An 18816-nucleotide genomic window follows, 5' to 3' on the forward strand; every position below is an offset into this window, starting at 1 on the left:
GATCACCAAAACAAAATGGCTCCTACCATTTATACCTTTGCCTTGAGCCTTTTGTTTTTCTCTTTCTTCTTTTCAAGTCCAAGCGCTTAATCATCACCATGGCATCACCATCATCATGTCATGATCTTCATTTGCTTCACCACTTGGAATGTGCTACCTATCTCATGATCACTTAATAAACTAGGTTAGCACTTAGGGTTTCATCAATTCACCAAAACCAAACTAGAGCTTTCAGCGGTCCACGAGGATGGCGACCGAGCAGGGCACGCTCTGGAGCACGCGGATGTGGTCCACATGGGATGCATCTGGCAGCATTGGGACACGCATCAGTGGAGGAGGGCCCATAGCACGGCCATAGGAATGCACCACTAAGGGAATCTTTGAGAGCTGCCCCGGTGAGGCATCGATTAGCGCAGCATCAGCGATTTCGAGGGATTCATCGGTCACATCGCTGTCGTCGTCATTCTCGACGAGGAGGGCCTGGCGGCCGCACACCTTGTCATTGTCGGAGAGGATGCAGTCAGGGCCCAAGGGCGAGGCCACCGAAGTTGCATACCCACCCGGTGTTGTCATACGTGCCCTGCATCTCACATCGCCAGCTACGGCGACCTCCGCACCTCTGGCCACCTTCGAGCACTGACCCTATGTCTCCGAGCCCACGCGGCCCTCGTCGTAAGCCCACCATGGTTGCAGCCATGACATGGAAAGAGGCAGAGAGGGGTGTCCCTTGGGTCGGCAACCTCGAGGCTCGCATGTGCCCAGTCAAGCAAAGCAGAGCACTACAAGCGTCAACACCTCCTCCATTTTGTACATAGTGATCGCCGACGTAGAGCCATGGTGTGTCAGGTTCAACGCGTGGCACGTGGCCAGGTCTCACAGCTGGCCACTAGAGCTCGCGCGGCCTAGGCTTAGGGTCAGCCATGGCGGACGTGGCCAGAGGAGGAGGCTGACGCGTGCCACCTGCCCTGGCTGTCGTGTGAGCCTCCTCCTCTGGTTGCGTCCGCCATGGCTGGCCCTGAGCCTAGGCTGCGCGAGCTCCGGTGGCTGCCTGTGAGACCTAGCCACGTGCCACGCATCGAACCCGACGCGTCGTGGCTCTGCGTCGGCGATCATTGTGTACAGAATGGAGGAGGTGCTGATGCTTGCAATGCTCTGCTTTGCTTGACTGGGCACATGCGAGCCCGGAGGTTGCTGACCCTAGGGACACCCCTCTCTGCCTCTTTCCCTGTCGTGGCTACGACCATGGTGGGCTGACGGCGAGGGCCGTGTGGGCCCAAAGATGCGGGGTCAGCGCTCGGAGGTGGCCGGAGGTGCGGAGGTCACCGCGGCTAGCGATGTGAGATGCAGGGCGCGTATGATGGCATAGGGCGGGTGCGCAGCTCCGATGGCCTCACCCTCGAGCTTCGACCGCATCCTCTTCGACCACGACAAGGTGTGCCGCTGCGAGGCCCTCCTCGACGAGAATGACGATGACAGTGATGCGGCCAATGAATCCTCGAAATTGCCGATGCTGCGCTCATCGATGCATCATCGGGGGCGGCTCTCGAAGATTCCCTCGGCGGTGCATGCCTGCTGCCATGTTGTGGGGCCCTCCTCCAACGATGCGCGTCCCACTGCTGCTAGATGCATCGCATGTGGACCGCATCCACGTGCTCCTGAGCGCGCCCTGCTCGGTCACCATCCTCGTGGACCACGTCCTCAGCGGCGCGGTGTAGCAAAAAAATAGAAAGGGAGAGAGGAAGAAGAAAGCGGCAGGGGCAAGAATGTCATTTCACCGCTGTTCTCTCTCCTCAACCGGCTGCAACCGGTCTGCGGTGTCCTATGGCATATTTCACCGAACCAGAGTGTCTTCTGACAAAATGCTCCAAAGTGGGTGTCCATTAGCAAAGGACCATCACTTTGGATGTCCAATAGATAATTCTCCCTAGATAAAACCAGGGCCCTAGATAGGGGTGGACCAGACAGATTGTGGTCAAGGTGATATCTACATGAGGGTCTCTCATTTACTTGATGTACAAGGCACAAATCGGTATGCATGTAACCCAGCAGGAAAGGATCTCCATGTAACCCTACCCTCCAAAATATATAAGGCGAGCGAACTTCCTGATTGGCAATCCCTAGCCATATCCTGGAACACCCACAGACGCTCTAGTGATCCTAGTGTTCATCAGCGTACGGCGTAGAAGCAATAATGCAAGCATCATTATGCATTGGACATAGAGTGCCCTCGACTTGAACTAGTATAAGTCTGTGTCATGTGTGCTACCCTCTAGATCTACTATACATGTAGCACACCTTATATTATAATTATAGTTGGTGGTAAAAACACCAATAATAGCCATCTGCTACATCCATGGGTATAATCACTATTGTCAACAATTGAGGGTACTAATTAGAGAGACTAACAACCATTATTATTGTATCTTTATTTGTATGTCGTGAATGTAAAGTGCTTGAGGCAACCTCCTGGAAGTGTGCTCTATGATACTATGTATGCTAGTGGCTTCGAGACAACAGGGAATACTTATTAAGAGGAACCATAAGTTGATCGGTCATATCAAAAGCCATGCATCTTTTTTGCATGCATATTATCATTATTTTCAATCAAACATGCTTCTTCATGATTTTGTTCAGTATCATCTGGTCAATCAATCTGGTATGATTTTTGTTGGCTGTGGTATAGTGAACATTAAAATAACTTTTGTCCAAGGTGTGGCGTACTACTTTGATGCAGGGTACGTGGTGCTACTTGTCTCTCCATTGATGGCCCATGTAAAATTGTAAATATAGTTTAAACAATGTGTAAAGTGTATTTAATATTTCAGTGTTAATACAATTGTATCATTTTTAGCAACAGAAATGTTAATGTACGTCGAAGCAGGGAGTATTAGCTTAGTATATTGAAATAACATACCTAAATCATCTGGATCACCTTATCTATAATTCCTATCCCCACTTTCTTTGAACACGCTTTGGACGCAAAAGAAAACTAGCCGACTACTTATGGGACCAATTAGCATATGCATGGGGGGGAAAAAAGAGGTGACTGAGAGGGTAGCACCACAAGAAAAAAAAATAATGAAAAATACAAAAGGAGCATTTCTTTTGAAAAATAATGAAAAAAAACACTACCGAAGGCGACTTCTTTGCCGAGTGCCTGAGGGCACTCGGTAAACAGTTTATCGGCAAAGACCTCTTTGCCGAGTGCACTTTATCGGGCACTCGGCAAAGGCTTTGCAGAGTGCCAATCTGACACTCGGCAAAGAAAAGTGACCGTGACGGCGAGCAGCCACCGTGACGGCGGCTTTGCCGAGTGTCAAGGTCAAGCACTCGACAAAAGTACCTGCTTTGTCGAGCGCTGTTGACTTAGACACTCGGCAAAGGTGGCCACTTTGCCGAGTGCCGCCGACAAGACACTCGGCAAACAGGCCACCTTTGCCGAGTGTCTGGCCCGTGGCACTCGACAAATCTGTGATGTTTGCCGAGTGCAATGGCCATTGCACTCGGCAAAGCATTTTCTCAGGTAGTTCCCAGGTAGTCACGTTGCCGAGTGTCATGGCCATTGCACTCGATAAAGTGACTGAAAACAGCCTTTTTTATTTGTTTTTTACATCCCATCCAAACAAACAGAAGATATATATAACAAACATCACCAACATCACATATATATCATCAACAGCACATATATATCACCAACACCACATATATATCACAAACATCACATATATATCACAAACATCACATGTCTCACAATATATCACAAATAAGTTCACAAGCAATCCAAGTGCTCCATCATCGTCAACCACAATTGCAAATAGAAGTACCATTAACAACCACAAGTATCATCACTGATTTGGTGAAGGATTCGCCGATTGATTCTGCACAAAGAAGAAGAGATTGCATGTGTGAGACAAGATAAATATATACCATACATGAATAAAACTTTCATACTCCACTAGATTTAACCGTAAGCATGAACATACAAACTAAAACATTTATACTCACAGGAGTAGAATAGTGAGGAGTTGGAGGTGGAGGTGGAGGTGGAGTGAATAGCGAAGGTGGTGGAACTACACCCGTAGCGGCGCCAAGACTTTGCATGTACTGAAGAATCTCCGCCATCCTTCGCTGCTCGGCCTCCCGCTCGGCCTCCACCCTCTCCATCTTCGCCTGCATCTGCTCCCGTATCCTCCTCCCTTGTTCCAGCTGGGCCTACAATATATTCACTCCAATGTTACAATAATGCAAATGAAAGGTATGAAAAAACCAATAGACGACGAATAAACCAGGAATAACCTCGAGTGCCTCCACCCGGTGGTGTGAAGTGTCCTGCCGAGGTCATATGGCCGGGCTCCTGCTCGTGCTGCTTGCTCGAATCTAGGAGAGACTGGGAGTAGCGGCCGAGTCGATTGCGCCGTCACCAATCTAGTACTAATGGAGACGGGGATCCCGATCTTCCGTCAAGTTCAAGATAAACAACGATTTGTTTGGAGAGCGACACACCGATCCGGCTTTAGATCACAAAGACCCAAACCCTGCAACCTTAGCACCACGTCTCCTCTGGTTATCAACCGTGTCACAATCCGGTTGACCTCGCCAAGAAGGCTAATCCCTGCTGTGAATCGAAGAACACAAGCAAGAACAAGATAAAAAGCAACTCAATTAAAGTGACAATTGCAGATGAATGATTAAGCAGTCGAAGTTGGGGTCTTGCAAATCGATAACAGCGATTGTTCAACGACAGACTGATCTAAAACAAAACCCCAAAACCTAATGTAGGTGGTGTCTACTGATTATATAGCCTAAGGGACGTCGAAGGATCCCTCTTCACGTCCTAAAGTTGTCCCAACACGTTACAAGGCCCAATGGCCCAAAAGATGATGATGCAGCGCTGTGACAGATTCTAGACGTCAACTTGTTTCGATGATTCCTATTGATTCCGAAAATTTTTTGATATGAAACTACTTGGATTGGCTTCCTTATCAAATTAGCTTTCCATCCATATGTGGATCATCGAAAACGGAGTTCGGATACATCCTGGACGTCCGTTTTATTGCAGACTGGTCCTGACTGCCGAGGCAGACTCGAACTCGGATTGGACTGGGCCTCTGGCTTGGCTTGGACGTCCTTGCTAGCCTCCTAAGGTGGTGGCTAAGGAGGAGGCTGTCCAAGGCCATCTCTTAGGCACTCTCCATCTTCTTGGGGCATGCTCCAACTTGGGCCTGGGTCCCAAGGATGTCTAACAAGCCCATGACGATAGTGTAGCTCCCGCCAAAAATAGCGACATAATATATTGGTGATTTCGAGGCCTTGTCGACGTGATATTGAGATGAGACTAAATCTATTTGAAAGCTTATCAAACAAGCTTTCCATCAAGTGCTCATTGACCTCGAATCGCACTCTAGATGGATGAGTTATGGCCTTCCCAATGAGGCACTGTCGGGCTGCCGACGAACCGAAAGTTCAACTTTGATGAACTTCCATTATGAAATACATTTGAACCTACAATCAAATAGTGACATATACATGTGGAACCAAGTGAATTATAACCAAAGCCACTATGCAAATGTAGGAACGAGCGCACCTTATAATCATTGTTCATATCCGAAGGTGCCATGTCCTCATCATCCTCCCCTTCTTGACAACAACCCGTCCTCGGTTTGGGCTTAGCTGGAGGACAAGTTGTCGGTAGTAGCCAACATTGCTCTCCTTCTTGAAATTTAACCTGTTGTCTCATTACAAAACTTGGGGATTTCGACATGACAACATTATCGCTATTGGTGCCCTCTAGTTGATCATATTTTTGCACAATGAAAGGAGATTTCATAGTTGAACAAATATAGACACGATGCACCATATACTCTCCTTTACAATTATATTTGCCAATAAAGTGACATGTACATCTAGATAACCATGGCAATCCTGCACAATTAAATTTCTCCTCCAAACTACTCAGAGCACATAGTGTCTCAAACTCAATATACCCCAAAGTATTTAGAGAAGACACCAATTTTAGTTCATCTTGTTCTGTGGCAATTGGAAGCAATTGTTTATTTTTAGCACAAGTATTTGGTTCCAAAACAAAATAATCATTCTCATTCACTGGTTGCGGCACATTAATAATCATATCACTATCACATAACTCTTCTCTATCGCAAAGATCAGTAGAACATTCGCCATGTGACAAAGGTAAATCAATAGAAGATTTTAGTATAGAATTATTAGCATCATTGGTGGAAAAAATCAGCACATCAAGAGAGCTCTTACCTGATACATTTACCTGTTCTTTCTTAGTCACCTTGTCCTCTTTTTGGGATACATACTGCAAAATATTAGTTCCAACAAGAGGCAAAGCACTATCTCCATTTTGTAAAAATTCAGATTTAGATGACAGTATTGTAACATCTGAAATAGCCCATTCTTTTCTAAAAGGCTCAGTTTTTCTTCTCTCTGCTCTCATGAGATCTTCTCTTAAAATTTTAGTAGCAGTTATAGGTATAAAAGTAATTTTTCTACCATTATATATGAGCAAATATTTATTAGTAGTTGTGTTGTGCAAAACATTATTTTCAGATATCCATGGCTTGCCTAGCAATAATTGACATGCTTGCATAGGTACTATGTCAAATTCTGCGCTGTCCTTATAAAGACCAATTGAAAACTCAATACGAGCAATTTCAGTTACCTTTATCTTATCCCAAGAATTTACCCATTGGATGTAATATGGATGTGGATGTGGCTGTGTGGTCAGACCAAGCTTCTCAGCCATCTCTAAGCTTGCAAGGTTGTTGCAAGTCTCACCATCAATCATAACACGACAATGTCGTTCCTTCACAACAAAGTATATTTGGAACAAGTTGTTGAACTGGTTTTGCTCTGCCTTCTCTATTTGAGAACTGAGCACGCGCTGTGCAAACTCTGTAGTACATGCGGGAGGTGACGGTGATGACGTTGTTGTAGCAGTGGAGGAGGAAAGTTGTGTGCACACTCTAGTGACCGCTTTTGCAATTATTTCATCCATCCTTGTAGTCAGTTGGTCCATGATGTCCTGCATTTCACACTTAAAAAGAAACTCATTGTTTGATATTGTTAGAAATTAATATAAATCCCCTATCAACTATTTATGGGTAAGTGGAATCATACTCTCACACGTCTTATCAAGTTCTTACAAGGTTCTTACCAACGCAAAGCAGTGGACTGGTACAACCGGTGGCTGGTTCGTGATACCTGTGAGGGTGTGACACCAAGATTGCAAGGGTCTTTTTCTATACCGATCTGAAGTATATGTGGAGCTTGGGAGGCATGAAAAAGAACAAATATATATATGTGGCACACAAGTCAGTGACAGACAACAATATTGAATAAATGTCCAGAGCACTTGTCCTAGTTGTTGGCCTATACGTGTTTCTATCACCAGTTGTGATAAACAAGAGAGGAAACAAGGATGAAAGGAAACAAGTATTAAAGGTAGCAACGGATATGAACAAGGCAAAAGATACCACAAACAATAGAGCTATTGATTGTTCCTTATATGCTCCTTTTTGATATCTTCTATTCTCTTTTACTATTTTTTTCTTTTATTTTTTTTGTCCAATCTTTTTTTCTTGCTTTTGATCTTTTGATATTTTTTTCTCAGCAAGGAGCACACAAGAATAAACCACAAAAAATTTGAGCTCAATTGAATAAAAGATGTGGCCTATAGAAAATTAGGACTATGCTCTAAAAAGCATACCAAAACTTGTGGGTCCAGAAACTCAATTTTTCTAATCGAATTTCGCAAATCTAATTTTTGCAAAACCAGCAATGCTGGGATGAAATAGATCTAAAATTTTCTGGCGTTCTCCGTAGATATAAAATTTTCCCCGTTTTGAGTTCGGATGCAAAAGTTATGACTGTTTTAAGGAAGCTGCTCGAATCAGGGTTTTAGTGGACACAAGATGCAAACCGATGGTGATACAGAATAGCGGCAGGTGAAGGGATCAACACAAACTAGAAAAGAACACAATCTAAACTAGCAATAAGACTTTGACCTAGGACACAAACTCAACAAAGCAGACTCTAAAACTGAATCATGCAAAGGCTATGGCGCGGATGGTTATAGGATAGGAAACAAATATGGCATTGGACTATGGGATAAAAGCAAAAACACTCGAACTAAGGGTAAGATGCGAACTTGACGGTATACCTGAAGCTCTGATTACCACTTAATAGAGACAGGGATCCCGATCTTCCGTCAAGTTCAAGATAAACAATGATTTGTTCGGAGAGCGACACACCGATCTGGCTTCAGATCACAAAGACCCAAACCCTGCAACCTTAGCACCACGTCTCCTCTGGTTATCAACCATGTCATAATCCGGTTGACCTCGCCAAGAAGGCTAATCCCTGCTGCGAATTAAAGAACACAAGCAAGAACAAGATAAAAAGCAACTCAATTAAAGTGACAATTGCAGATGAATGATTAAGCACTCGAAGTTGGGGTCTTGCAAACCGATAACAGCAACTGTTCAATGACAGATTGATCTAAAACAAAACCCCAAAACCTAATGTAGGTGGTGGCTACTGATTATATAGCCTAAGGGACGTCCAATGATCCCTCTTCACGTCCTAAAGGTGTCCCAACACGTTACAAGGCCCAACGGCCCAAAAGACGACGACGCAGCACCGTGACAGATTCTAGACATCAACTTGTTTCGACGATTCCTGTTGATTCCGAAAATGTTTTGATATGAAACGACTTGGATTGGCTTCCTTATCAAATTAGCTTTCCATCCATATGTGGATCATCGAAAATGGAGTTCGAATGCGTCCTGGGCGTCTGTTTTATTATAGACTGGTCCTGACTGCCGAGGCAGACTCAAACTCGGATTGGACTGGGCCTCTGGCTTGGCTTGGACGTCCTTGCTAGCCTCCTAAGGTGGTGGCCAAGGAGGAGGCTGTCCAAGGCCATCTCTTAGGCATTCTCTATCTTCTTGGGGCGTGCTCCAACTTGGGCCTGGGTCCCAAAGGATGTCTAATAAGCCCATGACGACAGTATAGCTCCCGCCGGAAATAGCGACATAATATATTGGTGATTTGGAGGCCTTACCGATGTGATATTGAGATGATACCAAATCTATTTGAAAGCTTATCAAACAAGCTTTTCATCAAGTGCTCATTGACCTCGATCGCACTCCGGATGGATGAGTTATGGCCTTCCCAATGAGGCACTGTCGGGCTACCAACGAATCGAAAGTTCAACTTTGATGAACTTCCATTATAAAACACATTTGAACCTACAATCAAATAGTGACATGTACATGTGGAACCAAGTGAATTATAACCAAAGCCACTATGCAAATGTAGGAACGAGCGCACCATATAATTATTGTTCATATCCGAAGGTGCCATGTCCTCATCAAGTACTGTCCATGCTTCTTGCCTCGTCCCACCCTCATGACAACTTCTCCATCAAGGTCCTCAATGCTCGGATCGTACTGTAGCCCATGGACCTCCCTTGCCATCGATGTGTACTCACTGAGGTAGTTGTGGATGATCGCATTGTTGTACGCCACAGGGCCATCCTCTGGGTTGTAGTCGATGTCGGACATCGCCTTGCCCTTGTGGGCCATAGCAAATGCCTTGAAGATGGAGCAAGGCTGGCCACCATGTGATGCCGACTACGAGAAAAATAGCAAGATGATTAGAAATCATGCAGAATTGAGCGTTAGAATAAATAAATGAATTCGCGTACCCATGTTTCTGCGTATCCACTAAGTCTGTGACTGCCTTGATGGTGTGCTACACCTGGCATCATCAAACGCCGCTCCCTGGCACAAGTTGTGCGTCTCCTCCCACTCACGTGAGCACCACTTGTCCACCATTTGTTCCCAGCACTGGGGATGCGCAGGCACACCAATAAGGAATCATCTACAGGCCATCAAGTACATGACATATCATAAGATGAAATTAAGCCTACTTAATCTCAAAAGGAATCAGTATTAATGTTCTGTATTTACTAGCAGGTACTGGTCCTGGGTCAGTGTCATGCTCCTTGCGTCCCTTTTGGTGACCTTTGTTCCAAGGACGGTCCCGTGGTAAGTTACGACGGCCTGGATGCGTGCCTCATAATGTATGTCCACGATGAGTTTTTTGTAGCATTTGGTAGCCACCGCATCTGCCCTGGCCTCATATCCGTCCTAGCATCTAAAGAAATCCTGCATACAAACACGATATATCCATTCATTATTTCAAGAATGTCCAATGAATGTGATGTATTGAGCAATGTAGTGCGAGGAGGATTACCCATAGCTCTTGCTTCACTCGCTCCACCTTGTTGTTGAATACCCTACAGGCCCGATCAGCAGCATCGGGGGGTGGCGGCGTAGTGGTCAAACGAGTAGGCCAACCCCATCACTCCAGCATACTCAACCAGGCCAGGGAAGTGTTCCTTGCACAGAAGACCGAGGATGCCATTGACTTGACGTGTGTGAGCACCTCCACTCGCCACAATCGTCCAGTTCCTGCCCAAGTGATTAAAAAAATTATTAGTTTCTATTTTGATTTTCAACATATCATATAAAGTAGTGATAACATCTAAAGTTACTTACTTTTCCCCCGCGGGTTGAATCAGCGGGTGTCTCTCACGAGGTATCGGTCACTAAGGGAGGCTCGTGAGACCTCGCAAGTAGATGCTCGATGAACTAGAGGAAGCAAAACCCCCTGCTGTCGCCTCCTCCTCCTCATCCTCCTACGTGTCCTCCTATGCCTCCTCGACGTCCTCCTAGGGCACCTGCTCCTCCTCCTCCTCACACGATGGGGCAGTAGGCGACGGCTCCCTCCTGCGGCTGCTCCTCCTCCTACTCTCCCCCGGTGCAACGGTGCTTGTCCTTTGGTACAAAGACGTTAGCTTCCTCATCCCACTGCCCACCATCTTTGTTCAATCACCTGCAATTAAAAAGAGTAAACCAATAAGCACAGATAAACAAGAAGTACTTAGAAAGAGATGCAAAATAAACAAAACGTAATTACAAAATAAAATAGTATTACATGTATGAGAAATAATCTTCATGATCAGGATTAGCTGCATCATAAGTCTCATCATCACTATCAATCATGTCGAAATAATCAACACTATCTGAATGAGCAATGTTGCCATTGTCCTTGTCTAAATGTAATCACTCAAGCATTTGTAAGTCCTTCACATTTTGCACCTCATCTCTAGTGTCCTCTTCAATAATCGTTTCATTGTCTACTTCCATTCTGATCGCTTCGGTTAAGTCTATCTCAAACCTCCCTTCTAGTCTCTCTTCTTGAAAGAACTCTCCAGTCATATGTGTTTGGGTCTAAGTTGTAATCTTCATCGTTTGGGATAGGCACTTTATCGTGTGGCGATATCATGTGCACAATATCCCAACCCTTAAGATGACTTTTGGTTTGACACACATATGGGAGATAATAAACTTGTGTGGCCTGTTGGGCCACAATATAGACATCGTCTCCTGGTAAGACGAAATCCGGTCGAATTTTGACTAGACCAAGATTACAATATGTCTATCTCGTTGCTTTAGGATCAAACCAATGGCATTTGAATATGACAGGATTAAAAGGTTTGGAACCATGAAACTTGAGTTCGTATATTTCTTCAATTCTTCCATAATACTCGACCTCATCAACGTCGGGTGTAAAAACTCTGGAACTTGTGGTTCTTCGATTAGGCCGACTCTGCTCGTAGCTTGTTGTGCGAAAGTGATATCCATTCACGTCACAACCGGAAAATGACCTGACCCTATAGGCAAAGCCATAGGCAACCTGTCTCAACTCGGCATGCATATACGCATCCCTCTGGCCCTACAAGCTCAAGCAGAATACATCGTTATATTATTCACACGTACGAGTAACTTAGAATGCCAAACTAAGTATGAGCTAAATTGGATGGTACCTTCTGTTTGAACCAAGAAATGAAATTAGACATTCCATTTCCCGCACCCTGTCTAAGAAGGGTATCTAGCTGCTGCGAGGTAGGATCCTTTGATTGATGCCAGAATTCATGAAGAAATTCCCTAGTACCAATGAGAAACAAGGGGTTGGATGCAGAATAGTGATGGCGTACTTAACAAGTTCGTTAAGAACTTACTGCATGTATGGCGCCACTTCGTCAAGGTTGATCAACACGTATAGCATGATATGGCGCCACTCTTCATGATTCAAGGTCTTGGGGGTCGATGCACTTGCGCTTCCGAGTTGCCCTCGAAAAAGGCTGAGGTTCGATTCATTTTCGCTAGCATTGTAACAAGGGGTTGGATTATGCACGCTAGGGAGGTTGTCATCATAGTATATTGTTGTGAAGTTCGCCGCCTCCTCCAGAATGTATGCCTCTGCAATGGAAGCCTTGATTTTGTATTTATTTCTACATTTCTTTCGAAGAACCTTTAGACATCTCTCGATTGGATAGCACCAAAGGCCCTGCACGCCCCCCCCCCCATTTGTGCCTCATACGGGAGGTGCAAAATCAAGTGCTGCATCGGATTGAAGAAGCCAAGTGGAAAGATCTTCTCCAACTTACAGAGCAACACAGGTGCCATTCTTTCCAAGTTAGCAATCAGCGGTCTGAGATAACTCCTTGGCACAAAGCTGGTGAAAGAAATAGCTCAACTCTGCAGGCACTAGCCAGACATGCTCAGGGACATAACCTCGAACCATCGCCGGAAGAAGCCGCTCAATCCATATGTGGTAGTCATGACTCTTCATTCCTAAGACTCGCATAGTAGATAAGTTCACTCCCCTCCTTAGATTAGCTGCATACCCATCAGGGAACATTAACATCTGGATCCATTCTAGTACTTCCCTCCTTTGGGGCTTGCTCAAGACAAAATCGGCCTTAGGCTTTCTCCATGTCTTGTCGCGACTAGGAGGCTTCATATGTTGGTTTGGTTTATCGCATAACAGTTGCTAGATCCACTCTAGCCTTAACATTGTCCTTTGACTTGTTAGGAATGTCCATGATTGTTGCCCAAAGTGCCTCGGCGACATTCTTTTTAGTGTGCATTACATCAATGTTGTGTGGAAGGAGAAGGTCATCAAAATAGGGGAGCTGAGTCAAGCCCGACTTATGAGTCCACATATGTTGCTCTCCATATCCCACAAAACCACCTTCTGGATTGACCACGAGACCATCTATCTATTCACGAACCATGGCACTAGTCATTATCGGTGGTGCAGGGTCTATCACTACGACACCTTTCTTAAAGTTCTTGATGTCTTGTTTGAATGCATGGTCAAGAGGGAGGAATTGTCAATGTTTATCGAATGATGAATACTTGCCACCCTTCTACAACCAAATGAACCTCAGACCTTCCTTACATACTAGGCATGGGAACTTCTCATGAACACACTAGGCGTAGAATATCCCATACACCAGGAAGTCATGCAGGGAGTAGTGGTACCAAACATGCATTTTGAAGTTTTTCTTTGTAGCTTGGTTGTATGTTCATACCCCTTCCTCCCAAGCACAGACCAATTCATCAATCACAGGCTCCACGAACACACCCATATTATTCCCTGGGTGTCCAGGAATTATCAACGACAAGAATACGTTATGTCGTTGAAAGCATATGCCGGGGGGGAGATTGAGGGGGATAATGAATATGGGCCAACATGTGTATGGGGCAGCCATCATTCCATAAGGATTGAACCCATCTGTTGCCAGCGCAACACGTACATTACTGAGCCTCTTTAGCTTTCTCATGATGAATGCCATCAAAGTGGATCCATGCTTCACCATTGGATGCATGTACCATCCTGCCAGGAATTGTATCATTTGCTATTTTTGTGCCATGTCATCTGTTTCGTGGATTCCTCGGTCATGTATAGCCGTTGGATCCTCGGTATGAACGGATGGTGCCTGTAGGATTGTCACGGGAATATCAAGCTGCCTCTTCTGGCCATCACCAAAATCTACCTCCAGGAACCTAGAGGATTTACACTTTGGAGAGTACTTTGCTTCCACGTATTCTTTCCTAAATAGGACACACCCCTTCGGGCAAGCATGTATCTGCTCATACGACATCTTAAGTGCACGAAGGAGTTTCTGTGACTCGTGCATGCTCTTTGGCAGAAGGTGACCCTCCGGAAGCAGGCTGCCAATAACTGTCAACATACCATCAAAGACGTCTCAACTCAGGATATACTGGGACTTTAACGCCATTATGCGTCCAATGGCATCTAGTTGAAAAACCTTTGTCTGGCCGTGAAGGGGTTTCTGTGCCAGTGGCAAACATGTCGTAGAACGCCTTTGCGGTTGCCTCTGGCTCCACCTCCGTATGTCCTTTAGCGAACTGTGCCTCGTGATAGTTATTTAACATATCTGCTACCCCAGCATCAGCATCATAATCCTCGACACATGGTCTCACCACCTCCTCTCTCATACGATCAGCTTCACCATGGTAGACCCACCGGGTATAGTCTACCATAAATCCATTCTTCCAAAGATGTTCCCTCATGCCCTTCTTCGTTTATCTTTTCCTGTTTACACATCTGCTGCAGGGACAGCAAATTTTACTCGCTCCTTTAGCAGCCACGCCAAATGACCGTTCCAAGAAAGCATCGATCTTGTCGATCCATTCATTGGTGACCTGACCCTGACTTGCGCGGCCCGTGTACATCCACTCACGGTCCTCCATCCTCTAACATATATAGCGACGAGTAATATAAACATCAATTGCATCTACACGACGTTCCTATTATCTAATAGGTGAGGATAGGTCCTAATCTCACAGCGAGGATCCATAGATGAGGTTAGTTTCCATGCTCTACTCCTATCCGAGATAGAATTTCGGCAGCACCTCCCCGCTGTTCTCCAAATACACGTCCTGCTAGGAAGAGTGTGTATCTAGGAGAACAAAAGGGAGATGATGCCGAAACTCTGTCTCAGATCGGAGCAGACCATGGAAACTAACCCCACCTATGCATCCGCGGGTTGTCCAAAAAACGTGAACAATTCAAAACAGATACGGTTTTAGATATGGAAATATCTGCATATTTCCAACTGTATCTCTTTCGAATGAGAGATGCCTAACTGTGTTACGTGATCTACGACCATAATACGGAAAGAGGGGTTATACCTAGGGTGGCGGTGGAGTCAGGATAGCGGGGCCATGGCGGGTCGGTGCAGTGGCGAGGCAATGCGGTGTAGGCAGACCCACAGCGGCGAGGAAGGCGATCGGGGTCACCGAGGTACTCCGGCTCCGCTCCAATGGGCTCTTCTCTGCAAAAAAGAAACATAAAACTGTCAATACAAAATTTCGACAGCACCTCCCCTGCACGGTGAGGTTTCCAAAACCTGCAAGAAAACCAACGGCACGATGGCCGACATGCACATATATATGAACGGCACGATGGCCGACATGCACAAGATTATGTAAGGAACACCTAACAACGTAATCAGGATAAGGAAGGATCAGGGATTACAAATTCAGGATCTATATCCCATTACAACTGGCGCGGGGTGGGCGCGTGGGCAGCGGCGGCGCTAGCGCGGGCGCTCAGGCGGTGCTGGCACGGGCGCGCGGGTGGTGCTACGCTGGCACAGGCACGCGGACAACGCTGGCTCGGGCGCATGGGCGGCGCTGGCGCGGGCGCGGGCACGCGGGCGGCGCTGGCGCGGGCGCGGGCGCGGGCACGCGGGCGGCGCTGGCGCGGGCGCGGGCGCGTGGGCGGTGCTGGCACGGGTAGCGGCGGCGCTGGCGCGCGGGCGGCGGCGGCGGCGCTAGCGCGTGCGTGTGTGCGGTGTGTGTGGGCCGGCCCAGCTGGCGGGGTTAAATCTCCCCTTTGCCGAGTGCCCTCGATCTGGCACTCGGCAAAGGTTTTTTTTAATTTTTTTTTTCCTTTATTGTCGAGTGCCACTCGGCCTGGCACTCGGCAAAGAGGGTTTTTAAAAAAAAATCTTTGCCGAGTGCCCCCGATCTGGCACTCGACAAAGTTTTTTTTATTTTTTAAAAATCTTTGCCGAGTACCAACTGGTCTGGCACTCGATAACAGAGGGGTTTTTTAAAAAAATTTAAAAAATCTTTACCGAGTGCCAGCCGTCCTGACACTTGGCAAAGAGGCTCCTTTGCCGAGTGTTATTTTTTGACACTCGGCAAACTATATTTTTTATCACTTTTGACCTCCAAACTTTTTCTGCAGTCCTCATACAATACCTGGTACTCCATGTTCCAATATGGCACATTTCTCGGACTTTTTCTATATTTCTTTAATTTATTTCATTTAATTGAATTTTCTTGGATAATTCAAATTATAATTGCTAGTCATTCAAATAATAAAAAAATGAATGGAAAAATAATATTCATGTTATTTAGTATAATGTGAGGCCGTATCCAGGAACAGGCCACCAATTTCGAACATCTTATTCATGAAACATAACCATGAACTTGCGGTCGAGTTGTTTTTAAATTCTATAAAAAGCAAACGAAGTCCGAAAATAGTGAAACTTGTCAAGATATCATATGTGGAGGCTGTGATAAAAAAATTGAGGAGGTTTCACGCAAGTTTGTCGCGTACGATGCTTACCACCTCGTCGCCCTCTTCACGAAATCATAAAACTTCTTCGGAGATTTTTTGGTTTGCAAGCATCGTACTGTGACAACTTGCGCGGAACCTTCTCAATTTTTTACCACAGCCTCCACATATGATATCATGACATCTTGACAAGTTTCATGATTTTCGAACTTCGTTTGCTTTATATAGAATTTAAAAACAACTCGACCGCAAGTTCATGGTCTTGTTTTGTGAACAAAATGTTCAAAATTGGTGGTCTGTTCCTGGATATGGCCTCATATTATACTAAATAACATGAATATCATTTTTCCATTCATTTTTTTCATTATTCGAATGACTAACAGTTATAATTTGAATTATCCAAGAAAATTTAATTAAATGAAATAAGTTAAAGAAATATAGAAAAAGTCTGAGAAATATGCCATATTGGAACATGGAGTACCAGGTATTGTATGAGGACCAGTAAAAAAAGTTTGGAGGTCAAAAGTGATAAAAAAATATGATTTCGATAAAGGAGCCTCTTTGCCGAGTGTTAGGATAAGACACTCGGCAAAGGATTAACGGCGTCGGTCGTTAACGGAGGCGGCCCTTTGTCGAGTGTCTTATCCTGACACTCGGCAAACCACCTCTTTACCGAGTGTTATTGTTTGCCGAGTGCCAGTTGTTTGCCGAGTGCTTTCTCTCTAGCACTCGGCAAACAGCCTCTTTGTCGAGTGCCCGATAAAAAGCACTCGGCAAAGTCTGGAACACTCGGCAAAGAAGCCGTCTCCAATAGTGAAAGGAGCATTTCTTCTTAAGAAAAAACAATGAAAAGGAGCTAAACGACAGGGATATGTTTATGCTCTATAGCACTGCTCATTTTGAGCGCGCAATCCACACGTCGAAGATTCTTTATGCCCATTGCCCCCAACGAACATCTCTCCCTCTCTTTCTCTAGAGATCTCTATCTCCGAATCTCTGTCCTCCCTATCGATACATATCTCATACAAGCACCCACTGTTCTCCTCATCCTCTATTGGATCAACACTATAAAAAGGGCATCGATCCCACCCTGAACTCGCAACAAAGCACACAGCTAGTAGCCCACAAAAACACTCACTAGCTACAGCTAGCAGGCTAGCTCATTGTTCGCTAGATAGCCAGCTCGATCGACTGACGGGGAAGCCAAGAAGAGACGGTACCGGTGATGGCGGAGAGGGTGTCCAGACTGTCGACGGAGAAGGCAGCGGTGATCTTCACGACGAGCCAGTGCCCGATGTGCCACACGGTGACGAGCCTCTTCTCCGAGCTGGGCGTGTGCGCGGCGGTGCACGAGCTCGACAAGGACCCGCGCGGCCGCGAGATGGAGCGGGAGCTCGCGCGCCGCCTCGGCCACGCGCCGCCCGTCCCCGCCGTCTTCATCGGCGGCAGGCTCGTCGGCTCCACCGACAAGATCATGTCGCTGCACCTCGCCGGCAAGCTCGTGCCCATGCTCAAGGGCGCCGGCGCCATATGGCTCTGAATTTTGCTAGCAGCTGGAGAACGTAACGTAACCCACCGAATTTTGCACCTTATTTCCATGAGTGTACGTATACCGATCTCGTGCATATTGGGCCTGTTTGGATCGTGCCAGATGATCCTGGCGCCAGGCGTGAGAAATCTGACACCTGGTGTTGACGCACGTACCAGGCAGACTTGTCCAGTCTGAAACCAAGCAGACCCATTATGCATGGGTAGGCTATAGAGTGTGTTCACAAATCGTAAGATATGAGGACCTATCTGGACCGTCCGATCACAACGGGTGGTTTAGATTGGGAGAACTTTTCGTTTTTTATGACATCCAGTTTTCAATGAGATATATATGAATTTTGAGGTACCTCTCTCTTGCTATTCTTGGACTGTTCTTGCATCTTATATATAATCATGGGTGAACATGGCGTGGATTTTTGTGTGTGTTTGTGTATTAATACTACGACATAAGGATTCAAATAGTCCGTACTTGTAAAGATGAAAGGCAAAGCGTACATGTTCTTTTGTTTGACAGCCAACCAAACTATGTGGAATCGAATTAATTAAATGCATAAAACTTCTTGTCGCATCGATCCTGTCATGCTCTACATCTTTATCATATTTGCAAAGTACTCCTTCAGTTTCAAATGAAATTAACTTTATAGTTGTTCTAAGTCGAAATATTTTAAGTTCGACTAACTTCAAAAAAAAAGCACCAATATTTGACAATAAATTAGTATCACTAGCTAGATAGATCATAAAATATATTGTCATAACATACTTATAGTGTCG

At 45.7% G+C, this 18816-nt stretch overlaps 1 protein-coding gene across 1 annotated transcript; it reads left to right on the plus strand.

The window, feature by feature from the left end:
* The first annotated feature begins 17587 nt into the window (after positions 1-17587).
* Positions 17588-18447, plus strand: LOC136508535 (glutaredoxin-C15-like). Its single transcript, XM_066503222.1, has one exon. The coding sequence runs from the start codon at positions 17723-17725 to the stop codon at positions 18035-18037; it is 315 nt and encodes a 104-aa protein (XP_066359319.1). The 5' UTR covers positions 17588-17722; the 3' UTR covers positions 18038-18447.
* Positions 18448-18816: the final 369 nt, after the last annotated feature.

The sequence above is a fragment of the Miscanthus floridulus genome, chromosome 15, assembly GCF_019320115.1.
Source record: "Miscanthus floridulus cultivar M001 chromosome 15, ASM1932011v1, whole genome shotgun sequence".
Classification (NCBI taxonomy): Eukaryota; Viridiplantae; Streptophyta; class Magnoliopsida; order Poales; family Poaceae; genus Miscanthus; species Miscanthus floridulus.